Raw genomic sequence first — 27621 nt, forward strand, 5'->3', positions numbered from 1 at the left:
GGGAGGAGCAGAGAGAGAGGAAAAGCAGACTCCCCTTGAGCATGGATCCCTGTACATGCCTCAATCCCAGGACCCTGAGATCATGACCTGAGCCAAAACCAAGAGTCTGATGCTTAACTGACTGAGCTACCCAGGCGCCCCTCTCATTGTGGTTTTGATTTGCATTTCTTTTTTTTTTTTTTTTGATTTGCATTTCTCTAATGACCAATGATGTTGAACATCTTTTCATGTACCTGTTGGCTATCTGTATGTGTTCTTTGGGAAAATGTCTGTTAGATTTTCTGCTCGTTTTTAAGTTGGATTGTCAGATTTTTTTTTCTATTAAGTTGTATGTGTTCTTTATATATTTTGGGTATTAAACCCGTGTCGGATATATGATTTGCAATTATTTTCTACCATTAAGTAGATTGCCTTTTCATTTTGTTGATGGCTTCCTCTGCTGTCCAGAAGACTTGTAGTTTTATGTAATCTCATTCGTTTACTTTTGCTTTTTTTGCTTTTACTTTCTAATGTCAGATTTAAAAAAAATCACAAAGATCTATGTAAACTAGTTTACCACTTGTTTTCTTCTAGAAGTTTTATGATTTCAGGTTTTACATTCAAGTCTTTAATTCAATTTGAGTTAATTTGTGTGCATGGTATATAGATGGTGGGCCAATGTCATTCTTTTGCATGTGGCTAATTTTCTCAACACAATTTATTGAAGAGACTGTCCTTTCCACATTGTATATCCTTGACTCTTTTGTTGTAAATTAATTGACCACATGTATATGAGTTTATTTATGAGATTTTTATTCTGGTACTTTGACCTATGTGTATCTTTTTATGCCAATATCATATAGTTTTAATTACTATTGATTTGTAATATAGTTTGAAATCAGGGAATGTGATGCTGGCAGCTTTGTTCTTCTTTCTCAGAACTGCTTTGGCTTTTCAGGGTCTTTTGTGATTCTATACAAATTTTATGATGGTCATTTTCTATTTCTGTGAAAAATACCATTGGAGTTTTGATAAGGATTGCATTGAAATCTGTATATTGTTTTGGGTAGCATGGATATCTTAATGTTAATTCCTCCAATCCATGAGCGTGAAATATATTTCCAGTTATTTGTGTCTTCTTCAACTTCTTTCATTAATGTGTAGTTTTTGAGTTTTACAGGTCTTTCACCTTCTTGGCTAAATTTATTCCTCGGTATTTTATTTTTTGATGCAATTATAAATGAGATTGTTTTCTTAATTTCTCTGATAGTTCATTTATAAGTATAAAGAAATACAAGAGATTTTTGTGTATTTCTTTTGTATCCTGTAACTTTACTGAATTTGTTTATTCTAACAGTTTTTTGATGGAATCTTTAAGGTTTCCTAAAATCATGCTATTTGCAAATAGTGATAGTTTCACTTCTTCCTTTCCAATTGGGATGTCCTTTACTTTTTTCTTGTATAATTGCTCTGGCGAGGGTTTCCAATATTATGATGAATAGAAGTGGCAAGATTGGACATCTTTCTTTTGTTCCTGACCTTAGGGGAAAATTTTTAGCTTTTCACTATTAAATATGATGCTAGCTAGCTATGTCTTTGGCATATATGGCCTTTATTATGTTGCAGTACATTTCCCCTATAACCACCTTGTGGAGAGTTTTTATCATAAATGAATGTTGAATTTTGTCAATTTTTTCCCTGCATCTGTTGAGATGATTACATGATTTTATCCTTCATTTTGTTAATGTGGTGTATCACATTGGCTGATTTGTGGATATTAAACCACCCCGATGTTTATAGCAGCAACGTCCACAATAGCCAAACTGTGTAAGGAGCCTCGGTGTCCATTGAAAGATGAATGGATAAAGAAGATGTGGTTTATGTATACAATGGAATATTACTCAGCCATTAGAAACAACAAATACCCACCATTTGCTTCGACGTGGATGGAACTGGAGGGTATTATGCTGAGTGAAATAAGTCAATCGGAGAAGGACAAACATTATATGGTCTCATTCATTTGGGGAATATAAATAATAGTGAAAGGGAATAAGGGGAAAGGAGAAAAATTAAGTGGGAAATATCAGAAAGGGAGACAGAACATGGAAGACTCCTATCTCTGGGAAACAAACTAGAGGTGGTGGAAGGGGAGAAGGGTGGGGGGTTGGGGTGACTGGGTGGCGGGCACTGAGGTGGGCACTTGACGGGATGAGCACTGGGTGTTATTCTGTATGTTGGCAAATTGAGCACCAATAAAAAATAAATTTATTATTAAAAAAAAAGAAATCATCCTGTGTCTCTGGAATAAATCCCACTTGACCATGGATTAATGTCTTATTGAATTCAGTTTGCTAATATATTGTTGATGACCTCTGCATTTACATTTATTAGGGATACTGGCCAGTAATTTTCTTTTCTTATGGTATCCTTGTCTGGCTTTGTAAAATGAGTTGGAAAGAGTTCCTTCCTCTTTTATTTTTTGGAAGAATTTGAGAAGGGTTGTATTAATCCTTCTTTGAATGTTTGGTAGAATTCACCAGTAAAGCTGTCTTCTGGTCCTGAACTTTTGTTTATTGAGAGGTTTTTGTTTTGTTTTGAAGATTTATTTATTTATTTGAGATATATAGACTGTGAAAGCAGGGGGATGGACAGAGGGAGAGTGTGGAGCCTGACATGGAGCTCAATCTCCCTATCAGGGGATCATCACCTGAGCCAAAACCAAGAGTCAGTTGCTCAACTGAGAGCCCCCCCAGGTGCCCCACTAGGTTTTTGATTACTAATTCAATCTCTGCTAATAATCAGTCAGATTTTCTATTTCATCATGATTCAACTTGGGAGGTTGTATGTTTCCAGGAACTTATCAATTTCTTCTAGATTGTATAATTGTTCAAAGTAGACTTTTATGATCCTTTGTATTTCTGTGGTATCAATTGTAACAATTTTTTCATTTCTGATTTTGAGTCTTTCTTGCATTTTTTGTTCGGTGAGTCCAGGTAAGCCTTTTAGATTTTATCTTTTTTAAAATTTTTATTTATTTATGATAGTCACACACACAGAAAGAGAGAGAGAGGCAGAGACACAGGCAGAGGGAGAAGCAGGCTCCATGCACCAGGAGCCTGACGTGGGATTCGATCCCGGGTCTCCAGGATCGTGCCCTGGGCCAAAGGCAGGCGCCAAACCGCTGCACCACCCAGGGATCCCCTAGATTTTATCTTTTTAAAGAACCAGGCTTTATTGGTATTTTTTAATGTCTTTTTAGTCTCTACTTCATTCTTTCTGCTCTGATATTGATTTCCTTCCTTCTGCTAATTTTGGGTTTCTTTTGTTTTTCTTTCTCTTGTTCCTTGAGGTGCAAAGTTAAACTCCTTACTTCATACTTTTCTTGTTTCTTAAGGTACACATTTACTACTATGAATTTTTTTCTTAGAACTACTTTTGCTACATCCCATAAACTTTAGTATGTTGTATTTAATTTTTCTAGTTGTCTCAAGGAATTTTTAAATTTCTCTTTTGATGTCTTCTTTGGCCCATTGGTTATACAGTAGCATGTGGTTCAATATCCACGTATTTGTGAATTTTCCAGTTTTCTTCATGTAATTAGTTTCTAATATAGTCAGGAAAGATGCTTTATATGATTTCAATCCTCTTAAATTTATTAAGACTTAAAAAAATTTATTAAGACTTGTTTGTGTAGATACACAGGACCTAGAAGTCAAACTATAAACTGCTTGTTATTATGGATGACTTTGTTCTTTGCTTCTTGGGTTTTTCAGTTTCCTTTTATGCACATATTAACTTTAAAAAAATAAATTTTTAAAAAACCTAAAAAAAAAAGACTTGTTTGTATCATAACATATGACCTATCTTGGAAAATATTCCATGTGCACTTGAAAAGAACATTTAGCTTTCTGCCCCTGGAAGCCGCCGAGTAAGCATCGTTAGTCTCCCCTCCCACTGCTGTCATGTCTATGTCAGAGTCTCCTAAAGAGCATGAGCAGCTGCGGAAGGTCTTCATTGGAGGTTTGAGCTTTGAAACAACTGATGAGTGTCTGAGGAGCCATTTTGAGCAATGGGGAACACTTATGGACTGTGTGGTAATGAAAGATCCAAACACCAAGCACTCTAGAGGCTTTGGGTTTGTCACGTATGCCCCTCTGGAGGAGGTGGATGCAGCCATGTGTGGCAAGGCCACACAAGGTGGATGGAAGAGTTGTTGAACCAAAGAGGACTGTCTCAAGAGAAGATTCACAAAGACCTGGTGCCCACTTAACTGTGAAAAAGCTTTTTGTTTGTGGCATTAAAGAAGACACTGAAGAACATCATCTAAGAGATTATTTTGAACAGTATGGGAAAATTGAAGTGATTGAGATCATGACTGACTGAGACAGTGGCAAAAAGAGAGGTTTTGCTTTTGTGACATTTGATGACCATGATTCTGTGGACAAGATTGTCATTCAAAAATACCATACTGTGAATGGCCACAACTGTGAAGTAAGGAAAGCTCTATTGAAGCAAGAGATGGCTAGTGCTTCATCCAGCCAAAGAGGCCAAAGTGGCTCTGGAAACTTTGATGGTGGTCATGGAGGTGGTTTTTGGTGGGAATGACAACTTTGGTCGTGGAGGGAACTTAAGTGGTCGAGATGGTTTTGGTGGCAGTCGAGGTGGTGGTGGATACGGTGGCAGTGGGGATGGCTATAAAGGATTTGGTAATGATGGAAGCAACTTTGGAGGTGGTGGAAGCTATAACGATTTTGGCAATTATAACAATCAATCTTCAAATTTTGGACCCATGAAAGGAGGAAATTTTGGAGGCAGAAGCTCTGGCCCCTATGGTGGTGGAGGCCAATACTTTGCCAAACCACGAAACCAAGGTGGTTATGGTGGTTCCGGCAGCAGCAGCAACAGCTATGGCAGTGGTAGAAGGTTTTAATTACTGCCAGGAAACAAAGCTTAGCAGGAGAGGAGAGCCAGAGAAGTGACAGGGAAGCTACAGGTTACAACAGACTTGTGAACTCAGCCAAGCACAGTGGTGGCAGGGCCTAGCTGCTACAAAGAAGACATGTTTTAGACAATACTCATGTGTATGGGCAAAAAACTTGAGGACTGTATTTGTGACTAATTGTAAAACAGGTTATCTTAGTTTCTGTTCTGTGGAAAGTATAAAGCATTCCAACAAAGGGTTTTTTTTCTTTTTAAGATTTATTTATTTATTTATCAGAGAGAGAGAGAGAGAGAGAGAGAGGCAGAGACACAGGAGGAGGGAGAAGCAGGCTCCATGCCTGGAGCCCGACACAGGACTCAATCCCGGGACTCCAGGATCGCGCCCTGGGCCAAAGGCAGGCGCTAAACCGCTGAGCCACCCAGGGATTCCCCCCAACAAAGGGTTTTAATGTAGATTTTTTTTGCACCCATGCTGTTGATTGCTAAATGTAATAGTCTGATCATGACAATGAATAAATGCATCTTTAAAAAAAAAGAACATGTATTCTGTTGCTTTTGGCTGGCATGTTCTGTATGTTTGTTAATTCTATTTGGTCTAATGTGTCATTTAAAGCCAATGTTTAAAAAAAATAAAGCCAATGTTTTCTTATTGATTTTCTGGTTGAATTATCTATCCATTGATGTAAATGGTGGTGTTAAAGTCCCCTGCTAGTATTGTAATGCTGTCTATTTTTCCTTTAGGTCTGTTAATATTTGCTTTATGCATTTAGGTACCCCTATATTGGGTGCATAAATATTTACAAATGTTATATCCTCTTGTTGGATTGATTTTTTTATCATTATGTAACACTTTTCTTTGTCCCTTATTACAGTTTTTACTTTAAAGTCTATTTCATCTGATGTAAATGGATTTAATGAGAAGATGTTGATAGTTACTCCAGCTATCTTTTGGTTACCTTTTGCACAGAATATCTCTTTCCATCTCTTCACTTCCATTCTGTGGGTGTCTCTACATCTAAGCATATAGATGGGTCTTCTTTTTTTTTTAATCCATTCAGCCACTCTGTGTCCTTTAATTGCAGAATTTAGTCCATTTACATTTAAAGGAATTATTGAAAGGTATGTGCTCATTGCTTTTCTGTTAATTGTTTTCTGGCTGTTTTTGTAGCTCCTCTCTGTTCCTTTCTTCTTTTCTTGCTCTCTTCCTTTGTGGCTTGAAGACTTTCTTTAGTGGTATGTTTATATTACTTATTCTTTATCTTTTGGATATTTACCATAGGTTTTTGTGGTTACCATGAGGCATATATATAATAGCTCATGTCTATAATATCCTACTTTAAGTTGACAATAACAAGTTTGATCCCATTCTAAAGCTCACCTTTTTTACTCTTCCCAGCATGTTTTATGTTTTTGATGTCATATTTTACACTTTTTAATCTTACATTTTACATCTTTTTGTCTGTGTAGCCCTTAACTAATTATTGTAATCATAGTTATTTTTTACTACTTTTGTCTTTTAACCTTCATACTAGCTTCATTTTATTTTATTATTTTTTAATTAAGTATAGTTGACACACAATGTTAGTTTCAGGTATACAACACAGTGATTCAACAACTCTATACATTATGCTATGCTCACCACTAGTAGCTCACCAGTGTAATTACCATCTGTCATCATGCAATGCTATTACAATACCATTGACTATATTCCCTATGCTGTACCTCTTATTTCTGTGATTTACTCATTCTGTAACTGGAAACCTACGTTTCCCACTCCCTTCATTGATTTCGTGTATACCCCATCCCTTTCCCCTTTAGCAACCATCAATTTATTCTTTGTATTTATAGGTCTGATTCTTCTTTTTGCTTGTTTCTTTATTTTTGTGTTTTGTTTTTTATTTTTTAATTTTAATTTCATTATTATTTTTATTTAATTCATACATCTTTTATTCTTCTTTTGGCAAACATCAGATAATATGAGCAAAACTATATTGCTCACTATAGTTACATACATTCTTTTTTGCTTTATATGTTTGTAAACATATGTTAAGTGGATAAAATTCTTGGCTAAGGACATACTCCAAAACTCTGACATATACTTTTCTGAGTTAGGAGAAAAGAAAGCTTATGAAACTTCAATTAGACCATAATCACACAGCAAACTAAATTAGTATATGCTGTTTTTAAATTAACACCTGCCATTTTTAAAAGACTTCAGTTTTTGGTTACAGCTAAAATGATTTTTATCTGAAGTTTTATGAAAGAACAGAAGCTGGCCACACAAATCTTACTCATAAGCATACTGGCCGTTTCAGAATAAAAAATAATAAAAATAAACCTATAATCAAGGAAATTCCACATATAAGTAAAATAATATAGAATTTGTCCTTCTCTGCCTGACTTATTTCACTTTAGAATAATATCCTCTAGGAACGTACATGTTGTTGCAAAGGCAAGGTATCATTCCTTTTTATGGCTGAGTAGTATTCCATATTGTGTATGTGTATCACATAATTTTTTATCAATTCATCTATCGATGGACACTTGACCTGCTATCAGATCTTGGCTATTGTAAATAATGCTACAATAAACATAAAAGTGCATTGTCTCTTTTAATTAGTGTTTTTCTTTTCCTTTGGTAAATATCTAGTAGTGGAATTACTGGATCATATGATATTTCTGTTTATTTGTTGGGTAACCTCCGTGTTGTTTTCCACAAATGCTGTACTAAATTTACATACATTCTTTTTTGCTTTATATGTTTGTAAACATATGTTAAGTGGATAAAATTCTTGGCTAAGGACATACTCCAAAACTCTGACATATACATTCCAAACCAGTGCATGAGGGTTCCTTTTTCTCTCTGCATCCTTGCTAACACTTGTTATTTCTCATCTTTTAGACTCTAGCCATTCTGACAAGTGATATCAAATCATAGTTTTGACATACAAGGTTTGTAAGCAATTAATTCATTACTTTTACTATATATTTAGCCTTCCAGGGAAATTTACTCTTTAATATATATTCTTATTACTAATTAGTGCTCCAAATTTATTATATTTATAGGTCTAAAAGAGGAAGTCACCACATGTCACACAGGGCCACAGTGAAACAGGTTTTGGTCAAGTGGCAGAATGCAGGAGTAAGAAAAGAGCTTTTCCCATGGTCTTTGTTGGAATGGGAACGGCAAGGCAGGATGGGGTAAACAGTTTAGGATTGGCTGGTGTGAGAATTTCTGTGGCCTTTAAACTATATAGAAGCCTAGTACCTAGCTTAGGATGGTTAAGGCAGAGGACTATGGCTTCCTGGGGTACAGGACAAACAGAGGTATGGCCTTGCGTTGGTTAGTCTACAGATGAAAGGCATGCTCTGGGATGAGTCCTTGCTATCTCTAAGAACTGGCTGGCCCCAGGAAGGGCAGTCTCTCCCAATCCAGAAAGGGATATTTTTAAAGACGACACAATGGCATAATACACAGACCCTAAAAAAATATATATAATAACATATTGGAAAGGGAGAGAGAGGGAGAAGCAGAGAGAACCTACCAATGTAGGTTCTGGGAACAGCATTGAACCCAGAGTCCTTGCTCTCCTGGAGCTCACCCTCTAGTGGGGGCAACAGAAAATAGAAAATGAGGTAAGAGAAGCTTGAGAAGCTTGATGGAGACTTTGAAGACAGGAAAGCAGAGTCAGGTACTGGAACATACAGTAGGAGGTGGGGAAGCCATTTCCATGAGGTGGTCAAAGAAGGTCTCCCCGAGGAGAGAGCATGGAGCAGAGACACACGTGAGTGGAGGGGGAGCTCCATCTGGAAAGGCTACCTAAGGGGAGGAGACAGTGAGTACAAAGTGCCGAGTTGGGAATGTGTGTGGGAGATTTGAAGAGCAGGGTGTCCAGGAGGGACATGGAGAGGGTGACATGGCCAGGGCCAGACCATGCAGGCTTAGGAGTCCACAGGAGGGCTTTTGGAATTATTCTAAATTTAGTGAGAAGACACTGAAGAATTAAGAGCATCAGGTGACACGACCTCCATGTTGCAGAACTACGGGGGCACCATTTCCAGGGACCACATTGTGAAAGAGTCTCCCTGGAGTTGGCGGAGTTGGCCTCCCTGCAACCCCAACTCTCCTACCCATGGCAGTCATTGCTAATCAATTACAGGCTCTGCTCATCCAGCCCGGGGTGCTCAGAATCCTTCTCCAGAAGGGACCCCACACAATCCCTGCCACTTCCTCAGAGCTGACTGTTCCATGCCCAGTATCTGCCATCATTTTCCCTGCCCCTTTGCTGACACTAGTACCTCCTGAAGCTCGACCGACAGAGATCAGGTGACACAGAGTTGGAGCAGACCTGATCAGTTCTTTATTGGGAAGGGGATGCAGTCTGTAATCCGACATATCTGTGACCCCAGAGAGATCTCAAGTTCAAGTCCCAGATGGGTTGCCGTGAGGTCATAGCTGCCATGGAAAAAGCCACGGGTGTGGCAATTATGCCAGCGCCAATACACCTGGATGATACGGACCGCGTGGAGCAAATGGCAGTAACGAAGGCGAATGTGCCACATACGGACCAAGGACTGCAGCTTGACCACTGCCCATTCTTGCTGTGAATAAAACTCTAGGGCTGCTCGTTTTCTCTTCTCCAGCAGCTTTGCCAGCATCACCTTCCACCAGTGCTGAATCATACACGCTCTGAGTGCTGCGTGCAGTAATGTCCTGCGCACCAGAGTGCCCCGCCACCAGGCCTGGATCTTTATGGCTTCCTGCTCTCGGTCAGGGAGCTTCTTTTTCTTTCGGGAGAGAGGTTACAAAGATAAAGAAATGATTCTCACGGAACGTTCCCCACCCTCCTCAGCTCCAGGGCAGGCCAAGAAGAGCTTCCTCAGAAGGTCAGGAGCACTGGGCAGGGAGCCAGTAGACCAGATAGGTGTCCTACCCCTGCCCCTCTCTGCTTAATGGACCTGGTCGCATCACATTGTCCCCTGCATCTCAGGGTCCTCATCTATAAAATGGAGCATTCTGGCACTAGCTATCACACCATTACATGGACCTGGGTGGCCTGTCTGGAACAAGCTCACCATGTACCATGTTCCACCTGGGCCTGGCCACCTACCTGGGCTTGCATATTCCTTCCCTTCCACCCCTCCTGGAGGCTGGAGAAGTGGCATCCTTTGTTTGCCTTTCCTGCTTGACTCCCGCTCAACCCCACAACCTGCTGTGTCCTTCCGTCAAGTCACAGTATTAGAAGTTTCCCTGCTCCACGCAGTATGGAGTCCTCATTTACTTCTCATTTTCACTTCTTTTGATTCTCACATCTTAAACTTCAGTTAGCATGCATATGCACACATGCACTCACACACACACACACACACACACACACACACACACACACACAGTTCTATACTCGGTTTTCCCTGTCCATGGCAATGCCTTCCCCAAACACAGCCTCACCGCTCTACTCCCTAGCTCAGCATGGTCTGATTCCCACTTGCCAGGGGTTCCCCTCCCTACAACTCTGTGCCTCAATCACCTACCTTTCTCTGACCAAGAAGAAACTAGGAGGAGAGGAGAATCAAAGATAAGTTGGATCCCTATTCATTCCAGCCAGTCTGGATAGGGCATTCATCTTGTTTGGCCTGGGACATTCTCGGTTTATGCTTATTGCTCCTGAGGAATCATTCATAGCACTAATTTTGCTCACAAATGGAACCTGGTTCAGATGCCAGATTCCAGGATTATGCCATGTTATGGGGCCCAGAGTCAGAGATGTTGTGAATAAGAGACCCCCTCAACCTGAGGGCCTCCATTAACCTACCTTAGTTGGAGGGGGTGGAGTTGGAAGTAGAGGCTCTTCTTTCTTCGTCTCTTTCTCTTTCTTTGTCTTTTTTTCTGTCTTTTCTTTCTTTTTGTCTTTGTCTTTGTCTTTCTTTTTTTCTTTTTCTTTGTCTTTGTCTTTCCCTTTCTTCTCTTCCTCTTTCAGTGCTGTGGTTTCATCAGGATCCTTCTTAATGATTTCATCCTTGTGTAATCAGAGTTTAGAAAGGAAAGATATCAGTAAATGATTTCTGTACAACTGTGTGCCAAATCCACCACATGCTCCTGCCTTGCCCAAAGACCCTAGATATAGTACTCACATCATCAGTTAACTGTGAAATCCATGTTCCTCTGCCTGCAATTTTGGGTGGCTCTCTTACACATCACTGAGTGCCCATGACTTGGATGTAGATGGTTCAAATCCCCACAGATCTGCAAACCCCTAAGTTACCCATAGTTAAGAGCTTAATTGTCCTATCACTTTGGATCTGTACTCTTCTTTGAGATCCATACAATTTGTTGCACATGTACCAGTAGTTTGTTCCTTTGTATTGCTGAGTAGTAGATGTACTACAGTTGATTAACCAGTCATCCATTTGGGTTATGTTCACCCTTTTTTTGTGATTATCATACTATGAAATTTTTTAAAAAGATTTTATTTATTTATGTGAGACAGAGAGAGGAAGGCAGAGACAGAGGGAGAAGCAGGTTCCTCATGAAGCAGGGAGACCAATACAGGACTCGATCTCAGGATCCTGGGATCATGACCTGAGCCGAAGGTAGACGCTTAACCAAATGAGCCACCTAGGCACCCCCTACTATGAAATTTTTGTAGAAGTTTTTATATTTTCAGTTTTGTTGGATACATACCTAAGAGTGGAATGCTGGGTCTTATGGTAATTCTATATTTAACTCTTGAGAGACCAACAAACTGTTTCCACATCAGCTATTCCATTTTACATTTCCGAGTGCAATGTCTGTAAGATCCAGTTTCTCCAACCCTACTATCTTCTATATTGCAGAAATTATCATATTGCAGAGATACAGATGACTGCATTTGCTGATGGACTGATGTGAATAGGGATGGATAGAGATAACTGAAAGGGAGGATTCATAAAGGAATTTGAATCAAATAGATTTGGTGAATGGTAAAGGCACAAGGAGAAGAAATTTTTGGATAGAATCATGAAGTCGAGGGGTGCCTGTGTGGCTCAGTTGGTTGAGCATCTGCCTTTGGCTCAGGTTATGATCTCGGGGTCCTGGGATTGAGCCATACATTGGGCTCCCTGCTTGGCAGGGAGTCCACTTCTCCCTTTCCCTCTGACCCTCCTCCCTGCTTGTGCTCTCTGTCTTAAATAAACAAATAAAATCTAAAAAAAAAAAAAAGAATCATGAAGTTGGGGAGTGGGAATCCTGTTTCTGCCATGTTCTGTTTGAAAAAAACTATTAGAGATCAAAGCAAGATGTTAAGTAGGAAGCTATACCTTGGATATGGAACTCAAAGAAGGTATCAGGCATAGTGATGTACCTTTGAGTGTCATCAGGATATAACAGATGCTTAAGACCATGTGACTGGATGATGTTATCTGGGGATACACATTAAGAGGAAATAAAAGAAGTTTTAAGACTGAGCATCTCATAGGTCAGAGGCTCATCAATGAAGCTATTGCTAAGATTAAGAAAAAGCAATCAATACTCTTGACCAGTGTAGTTTCTGTGCAGGTAGGGGGAAGGGTAGCAAAACTGGAGTGACTTTAGGAGATGCTGTATGTGGATGGAAATGATACGGTGAAAAGGTAGAAACTGATTTAGAGAAAAAAATGAAATCACAGTATGACATCATTGCCTGGCAAGAGGTGAGAGTGGGCAAAAGAATTGGTCTATAATGGACTGGAGATTTAAAAAAAAAAAGGTACTTCCTTACAGGCAGCTTGAAAAGCAATAATCTCTGATGCAATTATAGGACTGGGTGATTCAGGTAGGATGGAAGTGAAAATCACTGGAGGTGAGAGGCAGGGGGCTTTGGAGTGTCATCCAGACAACGTTGAAGGTACTAACCATGATATCACACTTAGGGTGGCAGTGATAGCAGTGAGAGCCCTATTTGTGTTTTGGCACCCTGGAGAAGCTGGTCCTAAGGATGGAGGCCGAGCCGAGTTTCCTTAAGATCATAATGTATGCTATTTCCCAAAGAAAACAGTATCCAAATTAGCACAAAACTTGCAAAACCTCGTGCCCAGTCACCACTAAGGCCAGCGTCCCGAGCATTCTCTGGGCTGTACTCCTCCCAAGAGAGCCAACCAAATGTCTTACTTCAAAATAGAGAGCCAGTGAGTGCAAGCCCCAGCTGGCCCGCAACAGCAGGCTGTCAGAGCATGGATTCAGAGGCAACTCTCATAAGTGGAGGTCCCCAGAGTTTTTGGGAATATAAAGCCGCCCTCCTTACCACCCAGACAATTGGAAGTTCAGGAGACAAGAATGGTGCCAGGGCAGTGGAATGGGAGACTTGGCTCTGGATGTGTGAGGACAACCTCAAGTGGCAGTTTCTGATTTGGATAGTCAGGGGCGTATGGCCACTGTCAGTCCAAAACAGGGGTCATACGCACTAAGGAATGGGAGTGAGGGTGGGATATCTGTCTTTCCCTACATAGAAGAGGGACGGCAGGTTCTTGGGGTCTTTGTGGTATGGGAGTCACTGAGACACACAAAACCTGGTCAGACATTTATTGGGGCAGTGGAGCCAGTTCTCCACCCTATAGTACTTAGACTGATAGGATTTCAATGTGGAACTCGGGTAGGTTGGGAACGACTTCGTATTGTTCCTGTAGACTATCACTGGTGCGGAAGGTCTGGAAGGCGAAGCAGCCTTCTGGGGCCTGGAGGATGCAGAGAGTGTTGCACATGCGGCAGTAACGTCGATGGCACTGCCACATGCGAACCCAGGACTGGAGCTTGACTGCCGCCTCCTCTTGGATTACATAGATCTTCAACAGGTCCTGCCGCCACTTCAGAACCCGCCTCCACAGGACTGTTCTCCACCAGATCTGAATCATCCAGGCCCTGAGGGCAGCCACCAGCAGGGTGCGACGCACCAGCGTGCCGCGCCACCAGGCCTGGATCTTCCCAGCCGCCTTGGCTCTTGCTCTGCGGCGTTTTTCATGAAGCCGCTAACCAAGCAAAGCAGAGGACACCATGTGAATTTGTCACAGACAATCACAGTCTGGTGCCTGCCACGAAAGAGCTCTGATCTTCTCTCTTAACAACCAGCCTTTCCCCCTGGTGGTTCTGAGGACCCAGGAGTCCAGGGTGGGGTTTTGCCTCTACTATCTTGTCTGTGGCCACAGACACATGGGCTCATCCTCTGAGTCCTGGGTCCTCATCTACAAAATGGGGAAATCCTTGCCCTCTGGTCTTCACAAGTTCGTGGAAATCAATGGAAACACCTTCTGATCCAGAAGACTTGGCGTGGGCGTGAGGAGCCAAAGGGTGCTCCGAGGATGAACCTCTGCAATTATGGCCTGTGTCTCAGCACACATCCCAGCCTGTGATGTTGCCTCCTGATGCTTCACAGCGTGCCATGACCCCTTGAGGCCTTGCCCTTACCTCATTTCTTTTGATTTCCACCACTACCTCTCAGCTACCCCCCATATCCTGCTTATCCTGGGCCACTCCTTCTCCAGCTCTGAGGTGCCCACTGCTATGCCCCAACTTCCAGGGACCTGTTCACATCCCAATTCCTCACCTCTCTGCTGTCTCTCCATACTTAACACAGCTCACTCAGAGGAGGGAGGGGATTTATGGGGACAGGAGAGCAACACTGAGTTGACTCCTCAGCTGTGGGACCAGAGATGGATCCTTCCAAGGACTTTGTGGTGGACAATCAGTGATCTCTGGTTGTCTCGTGCTCCTGGGCCCCACCTACCTTCAGTTTCTCTTTCTCTTGTGCATCCTTATCTGGACCAGACTTCTGCAGTCAGAATAGAGGGAGAAAGCATGAGTGAGGGCCAGCTTCTGTGCCAAGTCCTCACAGCCCTACCTCCCCATTCTTTCCGACTCCTTTGAAGTCATCTGGTGCTTCCTTCTGCCCTGGGCCAGCTCCCCACCCCCAGGGAAAGGGTGTCTGTCTTACACAGCATTTACTGCCCATTGTTTGGGGCAGTGTTTCTGGTGTTCACACCCCCTCTGGTTGCTGCTCCATTGGCCCTGGCAAAGGCTAGAAGGATAGGAGAGGAGGAGTTAGCCATGATGTCACAAGGGCAACTATGACCCAAGGGCCCGGTAGCCTTCTACAGGCTCAAAGTTGTTGGATACTGAGGAAACATCTGCCCACTTCCCTCTTTCCAAGGGTGGACAAATGGCCTTGGTGAAACCACAGCCCTTGTGAATCTGTCCTGTTCCAAGGATGATCTCTACTCAGCCCACCCACAGGACCCTCCCGTTGTCAGCCCCTGAGGAGGACAGCTTACACAGCACAGAGGAAGGCGTAGGGCTCATTCTGCTCCCTGTATCCTGCCTTCTCTGCCACCATACCCTTCCTCAGTGTGTGGGGAAGTCTTTTTAATGACCATCGCTGGGAGTATGGAGGGTGAGCCAAGGAAGGGTCAGGATGGAGGTACCTCAGTCAATTTCTACTTCCTCCAGCTGCTGTAACCGCCTGTCCTCCTGGAGCTGTTTGGTCCCTAGCAGACCAATAGATGTTTCTTAAAACAAAACAAGCCCTTCCAATTCTGTGTCTGAAACTTAGCAGGCTGGAGGAATTTTCCAAACATGAGTCATGATGTAGGAGAGTGTCCCCCAATATAGTCTCCTCTGGTGGTAGCAATGGTCCTATTTTAAAGGGTCACTTAGTTATTCAGGCTTGCTTCCAAGACCAGCTGCCTCTGGCTGTCCCCACTCCCATCTCTCAGCCATGTTCACTTCTCTTAACCGACCCTAGATAGCACTCCCTCCAGACCTCAGTAACATGCTGACATGGTCTCTGTCATTTCAAGGTATCAGCTCCCCACCAAAAAAGATAGGATGTGGCTTTCTGCTCCATCCCAGACAACCCCACTCTTTCTCCCTGCGTCATCTCAGTTAGGTCACTTGCAGTTTAGGTCCCCACTCACAGTATTTATATTATTGTGACTCTGTGAGTTCCACTGACCACTGTGCTACAGAGCACAACTCTGCTTCCCTATCCTTTCCTGCACAACTTCACAAAAAGCTTTTTATTTTATTTTATTTTTTTTTTTTTAAATTTATTTATGATAGTTACACACACAGAGAGAGAGAGGCAGAGACATAGGCAGAGGGAGAAGCAGGCTCCATGCACCGGGAGCCCGACGTGGGATTCGATCCCGGGTCTCCAGGATCGCGCCCTGGGCCAAAGGCAGGCACCAAACCGCTGCGCCACCCAGGGATCCCACAAAAAGCTTTTTATCATGAAAACGTTTCAATATATACAAGATTTAACAACAGATCATGAACTCCCCGTGTACTCATGACCCAGCATAACCTGTTCTCCTCTCTGCTCCGCTGCTGAGTCACTCCAGCGGTTCTCTACAGCAGACAGTCCTGTGAGAGGAGCATCTTCCTGCATCTCTGTACAGCCACGGAAGGCTTTCTCCTGGGGACGGACACTAGTGTGACTTGCTGAGTCGTGGGACAGGTGGCTCCTCCACGCTACTATGTGCTGACAGATTCCTCTCCACAGTGGCAGTACCAGTCCAACCTCTGTCAATCACCTCCTAATTTCTGCCAAACTGAAGGAGGTGAACTGATGTCACCTTGTTGTTTTAATTTACATTTCTCTGACTAGGTATTCGTGCAGAGCATGAGCTTCGGGGTGGGTAACTTGGCTCCAATCTGGACACAGACGTTTTCTGGCTGTGTGAACTGGAGCAACTCTTTCAGTGGTGTCTGTTTCCTCCTGGGCAAAGTGGAGAGAACAATACAGTGCCTCCTTTAAAGAAATGTTGTGGAAATCCACACAGGTAGCATCTTAGGAATGACACTTGGCCCTAGTACGGCCGTGTCTTTCAGCTCTCAGGGTTATCTCATCTTGGCCTTCTGACACCTCTGTGTAGTTGCCTGATCTAGTCCTTGGCCTTTTTTCCCACTGGAATCCCATCATCCTCTTGTATAACTTCTGTGGACAACCCTTTGCTGGATGGAAATGTTGCAAATATCTTCTCCCACACGATCATCTCCCTGGTGACTTTTTTCACATTCCCATCAACACCTGTCTTATTAATTTTCACCATTCTCACCAGTGTGAAGTGGTATCTCATTGTGGTTATTTATTTATTTATTTATTAACAATAAATTTATTTTTTATTGGTGTTCAATTTGCCAACATACAGAATAACACCCAGTGCTCATCCAGTCAAGTGCCCCCCTCAGTGCCCGCCACCCAGTCACCTCCACCCCCTGCCCTTCTGCCCTTCCACCACCCCTAGTTCATTTTGGTTTTGATTTGTATTTCCCTGATGCCAAGTGATAAGGAGCATTTTTTCATGGCCATATGTATCATGCATATGTTGGCCATATGTATGTCTTCTTTGGTGAAATTTCTGTTCATGTCTTTTGCCCATTTCATGATTGGATTGTCTAGAAGAATGGAACTAGACCATTCTCTTACACCATACACAAAGATAAACTCAAAATGGATGAAAGATCTACAGGGGAAACAAGAATCAATCTATGAAGGCAAGGGAAACAAAAGCAAAAATGAACTATTGGGACTTAATCAAGATAAAAAGCTTCTGCACAGCAAAAGAAACAGTCAACAAAATTAAAAGACAACCTATAGAATGGGAGAAGATATTTGCAAATGACATATCAGATAAAGGGTTAGTAGCCAAGATCAATAAAGAACTTATTAAACTCAACACCCAAAAAACAAACAACCCAGTCAAGAAATGGGCAGAAGACATGATATGGTCTCTTTCATTTCAAGGCATCATCTCCCCACCAAAAAAGACATACAAACACATGGCCAACAGACACATGAAAACAGGTTCAACATCACTTGGCATCAAGGAAATACAAATCAAAACCACAATGATATAGTACCTTGCACCAGTCAGAATGGCTAAAATTAACAATTCAGGAAGCAACATATGTTGATGAGCAAGGGGGACACTCTTATACTGTTGATGGGAATGCAAGCTGGTGCAGCCACTCTGGAAAGCAGTATGGAGGTTCCTCAAAAAGTTAAAGAGAGAACCACCCTATGACCCAGCAATTGCACTACTGGATATTTACCCCAAAATACGGGATGCAGTGAAACGCCAGGACACCTGCACCCCAGTGTTTATAGCAGCAATGTCCACAATAGCCAAACTTCAGAAGGAATCTCGGTGTCCATTGAAAGATGAATGGACAAAGAAGATGTGGTCTATATATACAATGGAATATTACTCAGCCATTAGAAACAACGAATACCCACCATTTGCTTTGACGTGGATGGAACTGGAGGGTATTATGCTGAGTGAAGTAAGTCAATCAGAGAAGGACAATCATTATATGGTTTCACTCATATGGGGAATATAAGAGATAGTGAAAGGGATTGTAGGGGAAAGGAAAGAAAATGAGTGGGAAAAATTAGGGTGACAAAAAACATGAGAGACTCCTAACTCTGGGAAATGAACAAAGGGTAGTGGAAGGGGAGGCAAGTGGGGGCATGGGGTGACTGAGTGATGGGCACTAAGGGGGGCACTTGATGGGATGAGCGCTGGGTGTTATATGTTGGCAAATCGAACTCCAATATATATATATTGTGTGTGTGTGTGTGTATACGTGTGTGTGTGTGTGTATAAAAACACCCAAGAAACAATCAAATAAAAATCTTTAAAAAATAAAAAATAACTTCTACCTTTCAATTTTCTCAATTTAATACTTATAGAAATCCTACTAGTCAAATCATAGATTGATCTGATTTTCCAATATTTTCTATACAATTTTATTTTATTAAAAATTTTATTTATTTGAGCAAAAGCAAGCACATGAGTGGGGGAGGAGCAGAGAGACAGATACAAGCAGACTCTGTGCTTAGCACAGAGCCTGATGTGGGACTCGATCTCACAAACTTGAGATTATGACCTGAGCTGAAATCAAGAGTTAGACACTTAATCAACTGAGCTACCAAGGCTCCCCTACACTATTTTCTAACTGTCTTTTTATTATACTTTTTGGGAAGATTTTCTCCATTTTTAAGAGTCTTAACTTTAAAGAGCTCTTTCTTGTCCTGGGACTATTCTCCTTTTATAGCACACTATTCTTGTTTCATTGATTCATCATCTCTTGTTAGGAATATTAGTTATGATTGTTAGTTTGGTTTTAAACCTTTTTCTTTTGTTGCCAATATTGTCTCTATTTCTTTTAAGACCCCTTTTATTCTGTTTTTCTTTTTATCTCAGTCTCTCATGTTAATGATGCTTGGTTGTCTATTCATGTGTATGAACATGGCACTAGAATGCCAAAGGGAAGCTCAGCACGCAGGGTGGGGCTTATTAACTGGTGTCCCTCAGTATAGGTTAATAAGGCAGAGTTGGATTTTGTCTCAATGGGGGACCCTAAATATAGGCATTTATTTGTTTTATTCTTTGGAGCTTATGGTAGATTGCTTTAGTGGACCTGTATTCATACTTTTTCCTATGGAACTTTGTACTTTCTTCCCATAAGGAGATATCATGTGCCTTGAGTTTGGCAGTGCAATATGCTTTGGTCAGGAGAATAAGGTGGAATGATGACATGCAAATTTGGGCTTGGCTTTGAAAGTCTTTGCCAATTTATGTTTGTTCTTTTACACTTCTGCCATTGCCAACAAGGAAGTGCTCAGGTAGCCACCTGGTATGAGGAGAAGGATGAGAAACATGTGGAACAGACTTCCCTAACCAAGTGATCCTACCTAAATACAGCCTAGGTCAACATTCTTACTCTTGCATGCCATTGAGGCTTATGGCAGTCTGCTATGCAGCATTTGTGTAGCAATAATTAACTGATGCCCCAGAAAGGAATCCCAGAACCTCAAGCCAAAGAGTAGAATAAAACTTGACTGCAAGCCTTCAGGAAGGTGAGTTGGCACAGAGGGCTGGAGGCTTCACTTTCAATTAATCCCTCCATTTTGGTATGGTGCTTCACCTTTGCCTTCAGCCATGACTGAAATCTCTGCATCTAGATGCTCTCTGGTTCAAGTATGCAGAACTATTGTCCAACCGTACACATGAAGGAGGAAAATGGGGTGAAGGGGAAATACAACAAATCATTATTTAAATTTTTATTCCTCATTTTAGATTCTTAGTAGTTTGTGTCTCAATTGTTATTATTACAGTCTTGTGGTATATTTTAATGTGACTAATTGTACTACCTTATAGTCTCTTTTTTCAAAGTTGCCTTGACTAATTTTGGACACTTATTCAATGTGATTTTTTTTGTATTGGTTTGTCAAGTTCTTAAAGACAAAATTTTTATTTTTATTTTTTTATTATTAAAAATTTTTTTTAAATTTATTTATGATAGGCACCCAGAGAGAGAGAGAGAGAGAGAGGCAGAGACACAGGCAGAGGGAGAAGCAGGCTCCATGCACCGGGAGCCCGACGTGGGATTAGATCCCGGGTCTCCAGGATCACGCCCTGGGCCAAAGGCAGGCGCCAAACCGCTGCACCACCCAGGGATCCCAAAGACAAAATTTTTATAGGAATTGAGTTTAACTTATAGACAAACCTGTAGATAATTGATGACTTTACAATGGTAAGTCATTCTATCAATAACTATATGGTATATTTCTCCTTCTATTCAGTTTTCCTTTATATCCTTTGAGCTGTGGACAAAAGTGCCATGTGTAACTTCAAAGATATGCCCTAAAAGAGAAGGAGTATGCTTTGCTCCTCCTCTTTCCATCTTGCTGGATGGATTGCGGATGGGAATATTGAAATTGAAGTAGCTGGGGTGCCTGGATGTCTCAGGTGGTTAGGCTCTTGGTCTCAGCTCAGGTCTTGATCTCAGGGTCATGAGTTCAAGTCTCACACTGGGCTCCACCAACATGGAGCCTACTTAAAAAAAACAAAACAACAAGAAAAAGAAATTGAAGAATCCATTTACAATCATGAAGTGACCTTGGGCTTAGAAGCCATATGTAGCAGAGTAACAAGTTAGAAGGGCCAGGATTCCTTCCCCTGTGAAGTTCCATCCTGGGAGTAGACACCTATTTCTGAACTTTTTTGGGAAAGAGAAATTAACCTCCAATTTATTTGAACCTCTGTTACTTCGGTTGTGCTGACATTCACAGTGACCACATAGTTATGCTCTACCCCAGTGGTTCTCAAAATGGGGTTCCTTAGAACAGGAACAGTAGCCACAGCATCACCTGGAAACTTATTAGAAATACCCATTCTTGGGACCCTCTACTGAATCAGAAGTGCTGGATGGGGGCCCAGCAGTCTGCTTTAATGAGCCCTCCACATGATTGTGATGTATGCTAAAGTTTGAAAAGCTTTGTTCTATTTCTTTCCTAGGTCCAACACATCCAGTAAGATGTCCATGGGATGACTGCCTACTTTCTTTGGGAGGCAGAACTCAGAAGTTATCCTGGAAGTAAAGGCTACAACACATAGACTTTGTGTAAGTTGAGTAGAAGGCAAGAGATGGATGACAATTTTATTTATTCCAATTGAATTATTCCAATTGAATATTCAATTTTTGCTACAATTGTTTCATGAATGGCTGATGGTTGCCCATGGCTCCCTCCTGCTGACTTGTTAAACTAGGCCAATTAAAAAACTTCATATTTGGCTCATAGGTGACCAATCCAGGATTAGATTCATTTCAGGCCATTCTGATTCTAGATAATTAGAAGATTTACCTATTAATCTACGGCAATTTCCCCTTTTACCACACTACACAGCATTACAAGAATATTCTGGTCCTCTGGGCACATTAAGTGAGAGATAATTCCACACTTACTGTCAATAATTCCCTAGGCACACCTTATGCCAAGTTTCTAATTCAAAAACTAATTTTTGAAAACTACTTTCTAAAAACCAGCTCACATCAAATTCAATTTCTTTTAAGTGTTTATTAATCTATTGAGATCTTCTATTCTTTTGCTCTCTGTCTCAGCAAACTGACTTAAGTGAAAATGAGGGTTTATTGGCTCACAAAATAAATTCCCATAATATAGGCAATGGTAGCCTCAGGCATGGCTGGATCCAGAGAGAGGCTCAAAGGAATCCTCAAGATTTAGTCTCTCTCCTGGCACCTGTTAAATATACTTTCCTCTGTGTCAGCTCCATTCTTAGCTATTTCCATGTGGTGCCCACAGCAGCTCTGGTTTCATAGTCTTTATAACTGGCCATCCTAGTGTTCCAAAACAGTACCAGAATGAAGACTCATTGCCCTGGCTTGTGTCATGTGCTCATCCCTGAACCATGTGTATAAAGTATTCTGATATTCCTCTAAGTGTTTGCACATCCTAGGCTGAGCCTGGATTGGGTCAATGCCTTGATCATCCAGCGGCAACCATTGTGCCTCCCTTTCATCTTTGTGAAGCTCTCAGGAATAAGGAGTAAGCAGGGCTTAGAAGAGCAGAACTGTATCTGAGGATTGGCAGGTGAAATATTTATGATCTCTACCAGAAATGTACAGATCCAGAAAATCCAGTGAATTGAAAAAACATAGATAAAGAGACATGACATTATCAAATATATAGAGAAGAAGGATAAGACTGAGGGGGAAAGATACTGAGGAACATAAACAGATAATTATAGTAAAAGACAAAATTATGGAGGATAGGCAGACAGACACAGAGAGATGAAAACCAATAAAGCGGGATCTGTAGATTAAATGGAGAGACAAGAATAGATTCTCCTTCTACCACCCAGCACACACACACACACGTGCACGCGCACGCACACGCACACACAGAAACATTGCCAGAGAGAAATAATAATTCAAAGAGCCCAAGAATAAGGGTGCCTAGGTGGCTCAATTGGTAAGTGTCTGCCTTCAGCTCAGGTCATGATCTCAAACGCTGCATTGGGCTCCCGGCTCAGGGCGAAGTCTGCTTCTCCCTCTCCCTCTGCTCCTCTCCTTGCATGTGTTCTCTCTATCACATAAATAAAGTCTTAAAAAAAAACAAAGAGCCCAAGAATAACACATCTATTGGGTATGTATGATCTAGGATGGTTGCCTGAGAGATTCATTCAGGGATGGTGGGACAGGTGTTTCTAGAAAGTAGGATGTGAACCATGGTGAAGCCACAAATCCAAGGCCTGGTAGGATCATGTACTCATTCATTATACATCTGCTGGAACCACAAAAAGACAGCCACAACCTAATGAAAAGTTCAAAAACTAGAACAGACTCCCCCAATGGTGTGCAAATGACCAAAAAGCATTGAAGATGCCCAACATTGTTTATCATGAAGGAAATGCAAATCATACTGCAGTGAGGTACCACTTCCCACACACTGAGTTGACTAGAATTTGAAAAAAAGAAAATAACAAGTGTCATCAAGATTGTAGAAAAATTGGATCCCTGTACATTGTTGGTGAGAATGTAAAATGGTGTAGATGCTAAATATTCATAGTGGCATCATTCACAGTATCCAAAAGGTAATCCAAATGTCTATCAAAAAATGAATGGATAAACAAGAGCCGGTTTAGCCATACAATGACCAATCAGCTATAAAAAGTAATGAAAAATACAGGACACCTGGGTGGCTCAGTCCGTTAAGTGTCCAACTCTTGATTTTGGCTCAGGTCATGATCTCAGGGTCACGAGATTGAGCCCCATGTTGGGCTTCACATTCATCGGGCAGTCTGCTTGAGATTCTCTCCCTCTGCTCTGCCCCATGCCCCCGCAATTCTCCCTCTAAAATAATAAGTCTTTAAGAAGTAATGAACTGCTGATGCAAGCTACAGTGTGGATGAACCTCAAAAACATATTAAAACCAGATACAAAAGATTTTATTTCATTTATATGAAAAGTCCACAATAGGTAAATATTTTGGAAATGGGCTGAAGATTGGTGGTAGACATTGACTGGAGGACGGGGTACTGGCAAGTGATGGCTTCATGGGCACAGGGTTTTCATTTAGGACTATGAAAATGTTTTAGAACTCAATACAGATGATAGTGGTTGTTTGTGACAGCACTAAATGCCACTGAACTGTTAGTCTTACATTGATGGTTAATATTGTGGTTTATCTAAAAATGGTTATATGAATTTTACTTAAATTAGATCCATGTTTTATGCTATTCTATATGATGGTCTGTCAGATGTGGTCGCAAAAAGAATTGAAGCACAAGAAAACAAAATTTATTATACTCCAAGGTCTGAAAAAAGGGGAGGTCACTACATGTCACCCAGGGTCAAGGGGCAGCATCAGGTTTGTTCAGGAGGCAGAAGACAGGACTAAGAAAACAGTTTTCCCCTGACCATTGTTGGAGTGGGAAAGGGAAGGCAGGGTAGGGTAAACAGTTTGGGATTGGATGGTTTGAGTATCTCTGTGACCTCTAAGCTGTTGGGGAGCCCTCAGATGCCTAGTACCTGACTTGGATGATTAAAGCAGAAGACTATGGCTTTCTGGGGTACAGGACAAACAGAGGTATGGCCTTGCATTGGTTAGTCTACAGATGAAAGGCATGCTCTGGGATGGGTCCTTACTATCTCTAAGAACTGGCTGGCCCCAGGAAGGGCAGTCTCTCCCAATCCAGAAAGGGATATTTTTAAAGACGACATAATGGCATAATACACAGACCCTAAAAAATATATATACAATAACATTTGGAAAGGGAGAGAGAGGGAGAAGCAGAGAGAACCTACCAATGTAGGTTCTGGGAACAGCATTGAACCCAGAGTCCTTGCTCTCCTGGAGCTCACCCTCTAGTGGGGGCAACAGAAAATAGAAAATGAGGTAAGAGAAGCTTGAGAAGCTTGATGGAGACTTTGAAGACAGGAAAGCAGAGTCAGGTACTGGAACATACAGTAGGAGGTGGGGAAGCCATTTCCATGAGGTGGTCAAAGAAGGTCTCCCCGAGGAGAGAGCATGGAGCAGAGACACACGTGAGTGGAGGGGGAGCTCCATCTGGAAAGGCTACCTAAGGGGAGGAGACAGTGAGTACAAAGTGCCGAGTTGGGAATGTGTGTGGGAGATTTGAAGAGCAGGGTGTCCAGGAGGGACATGGAGAGGGTGACATGGCCAGGGCCAGACCATGCAGGCTTAGGAGTCCACAGGAGGGCTTTTGGAATTATTCTAAATTTAGTGAGAAGACACTGAAGAATTAAGAGCATCAGGTGACACGACCTCCATGTTGCAGAACTACGGGGGCACCATTTCCAGGGATGACATTGTGAAAGAGTCTCCCTGGAGTTGGCGGAGTTGGCCTCCCTGCAACCCCAACTCTCCTACCCATGGCAGTCATTGCTAATCAATTACAGGCTCTGCTCATCCAGCCCGGGGTGCTCAGAATCCTTCTCCAGAAGGGACCCCACACAACCCCTGCCACTTCCTCAGAGCTGACTGTTCCATGCCCAGTATCTGCCATCATTTTCCCTGCCCCTTTGCTGACACTAGTACCTCCTGAAGCTCGACCGACAGAGATCAGGTGACACAGAATTGGAGCAGACCTGATCAGTTCTTTATTGGGAAGGGGATGCAGTCTGTAATCCGACATATCTGTGACCCCAGAAAGATCTCAAGTTCAAGTCCCAGATGGGTTGCCGTGAGGTCATAGCTGCCATGGAAAAAGCCACGGGTGTGGCAATTATGCCAGCGCCAATACACCTGGATGATGCGGACCGCGTGGAGCAACCGGCAGTATCGCTGGCGAGTGAGCCACATGCGGACCAAGGACTGCAGCTTGACCACTGCCCATTCTTGCCGCGAGAAGGACTCTAGGGCTGCTCGTTTTCTCTTCTCCAGCAGCTTTGCCAGCATCACCTTCCACCAGTGCTGAATCATACACGCTCTGAGTGCTGCGTGCAGTAATGTCCTGCGCACCAGAGTGCCCCGCCACCAGGCCTGGATCTTTATGGCTTTCTGCTCTCGGTCTGGGAGCTTCTTTTTCTTTCGGGAGAGAGGTTACAAAGATAAAGAAATGATTCTCACGGAACGTTCCCCACCCACCTCAGCTCCAGGGCAGGCCAAGAAGAGCTTCCTCAGAAGGTCAGGAGCACTGGGCAGGGAGCCAGTAGACCAGATAGGTGTCCTACCCCTGCCCCTCTCTGCTTAATGGACCTGGTCGCATCACATTGTCCCCTGCATCTCAGGGTCCTCATCTATAAAATGGAGCATTCTGGCACTAGCTATCACACCATTACATGGACCTGGGTGGCCTGTCTGGAACAAGCTCACCATGTACCATGTTCCACCTGGGCCTGGCCACCTACCTGGGCTTGCATATTCCTTCCCTTCCACCCCTCCTGGAGGCTGGAGAAGTGGCATCCTTTGTTTGCCTTTCCTGCTTGACTCCCGCTCAACCCCACAACCTGCTGTGTCCTTCCGTCAAGTCACAGTATTAGAAGTTTCCCTGCTCCACGCAGTATGGAGTCCTCATTTACTTCTCATTTTCACTTCTTTTGATTCTCACATCTTAAACTTCAGTTAGCATGCATATGCACACATGCACTCACACACACACACACACACACACACACACACACACACACAGTTCTATACTCAGTTTTCCCTGTCCATGGCAATGCCTTCCCCAAACACAGCCTCACCACTCCACTCCCTAGCTCAGCATGGTCTGATTCCCACTTGCCAGGGGTTCTCCTCTCTACAACCAAGTCTCTGTGCCTCAGTCACCCACCTTTCTCTGACCAAGAAGGAACTAGGAGGAGAGGAGAACCAAGGATGAGTTGGATCCCTATTCATTCCAGCCAGTCTGGATAGGGCATTCATCTTGTTTGGCCTGGGACATTCTCGGTTTATGCTTATTGCTCCTGAGGAATCATTTATAGCACTAATTTTGCTCACAAATGGAACCTGGTTCAGATGCCAGATTCCAGGATCATGCCATGCTATGGGGCCCAGGGTCAGAGATGTTGTGAATAAGAGTCCCCCTCAACCTGAGGGCCTCCATTAACCTACCCTAGGCGGAGGGGGTGGAGTTGGAGTTGGAGGTGTGGATGGAGGCTCTGTTTTCTTTTTCTTTTTCTTTTTCTTCTCTTTCTCTTTCAGCAATGTGGTTTCATCAATCTCTTCTATTACGATTTCACAAAACTGGCCATCCTTCTGTAATCAGAGTTTAGAGGGGAAAGGAATCGGTAGGCGTTCTTTATACAGCTGAGTGCCAAGTCCACCACAAACTCCACTTCCTGCCTGGCCCTGAATCCCTAGATGTAGAACCCATATCCTGAGTTAACTTTGTAAATCCACCTTCCCCTGCCTGCAACTGTGGGTGGCTCTCTTACACAACACCGAATGCCCATGACTTGGATATAGGTGGTTCAAATCCCCTCAGGTCTGTAATTCCCCAAATTCCCCATGGTTAGGAGCTCAATGGTTCCATTGCTCCCAGGTCTGTACTCTCCCAGCCGTGGGCTGGCAGGAAGAGGGGAGGAGGAGACAGGGCTATGATGTCATAAGGGCACCTGTGACTCAGGCACCAGGATGCTTCCAGACAGTTGAGTTCTTTTTGATGAAATGCAGAAGTCCTTGTCCACCCTTTCCTACGGTAAATGCTCACAATTTGGCTTAAAAGGTAGTATGCTGAAAATACTGCCCATGGACACAAAAGTGTATAGAAACAGTCCTTTCAGGCTGGTTGATGAAAACATAAATTTGAGTCAATTTAAACATTTATTGATAGAAATTCAATTAGATGCATTTCTTTTCAAATAATGGAAACAAATAATGATTAGAAAGAATGAGTTTGCAACAAAATCTTAAATAAGGT

General features: G+C 42.5%; 2 protein-coding genes across 3 annotated transcripts; both read right to left on the minus strand.

Annotated features, from left to right (window-relative positions):
• Window positions 1–9258: 9258 nt before the first annotated feature.
• Window positions 9259–15017, minus strand: IQCF3 (IQ motif containing F3). Of its 2 annotated transcripts, XM_077858713.1 has the most exons (4): window positions 14862–15016; window positions 14655–14699; window positions 10734–10937; window positions 9259–9708 (listed from the first exon to the last, which is right to left on the minus strand). In XM_077858713.1, the coding sequence occupies exons 1-4, from the start codon at window positions 14877–14879 to the stop codon at window positions 9274–9276; spliced, it is 702 nt and encodes a 233-aa protein (XP_077714839.1). In that variant the 5' UTR covers window positions 14880–15016; the 3' UTR covers window positions 9259–9273. The 2 variants fall into 2 exon arrangements, with proteins under 2 accessions (XP_077714839.1, XP_077714840.1); XM_077858714.1 differs by lacking the exons at window positions 9259–9708; window positions 10734–10937 and adding an exon at window positions 13443–13899 and having other exon boundaries at window positions 14862–15017.
• A 10317-nt stretch (window positions 15018–25334) lies between these two features.
• Window positions 25335–27296, minus strand: LOC144289981 (IQ domain-containing protein F5-like). The gene is made up of 3 exons (XM_077858715.1): window positions 27137–27296; window positions 26814–26957; window positions 25335–25784 (listed from the first exon to the last, which is right to left on the minus strand). The coding sequence occupies exons 1-3, from the start codon at window positions 27152–27154 to the stop codon at window positions 25350–25352; spliced, it is 597 nt and encodes a 198-aa protein (XP_077714841.1). The 5' UTR covers window positions 27155–27296; the 3' UTR covers window positions 25335–25349.
• Window positions 27297–27621: the final 325 nt, after the last annotated feature.

The sequence above is a fragment of the Canis aureus genome, chromosome 19, assembly GCF_053574225.1.
Source record: "Canis aureus isolate CA01 chromosome 19, VMU_Caureus_v.1.0, whole genome shotgun sequence".
Classification (NCBI taxonomy): Eukaryota; Metazoa; Chordata; class Mammalia; order Carnivora; family Canidae; genus Canis; species Canis aureus.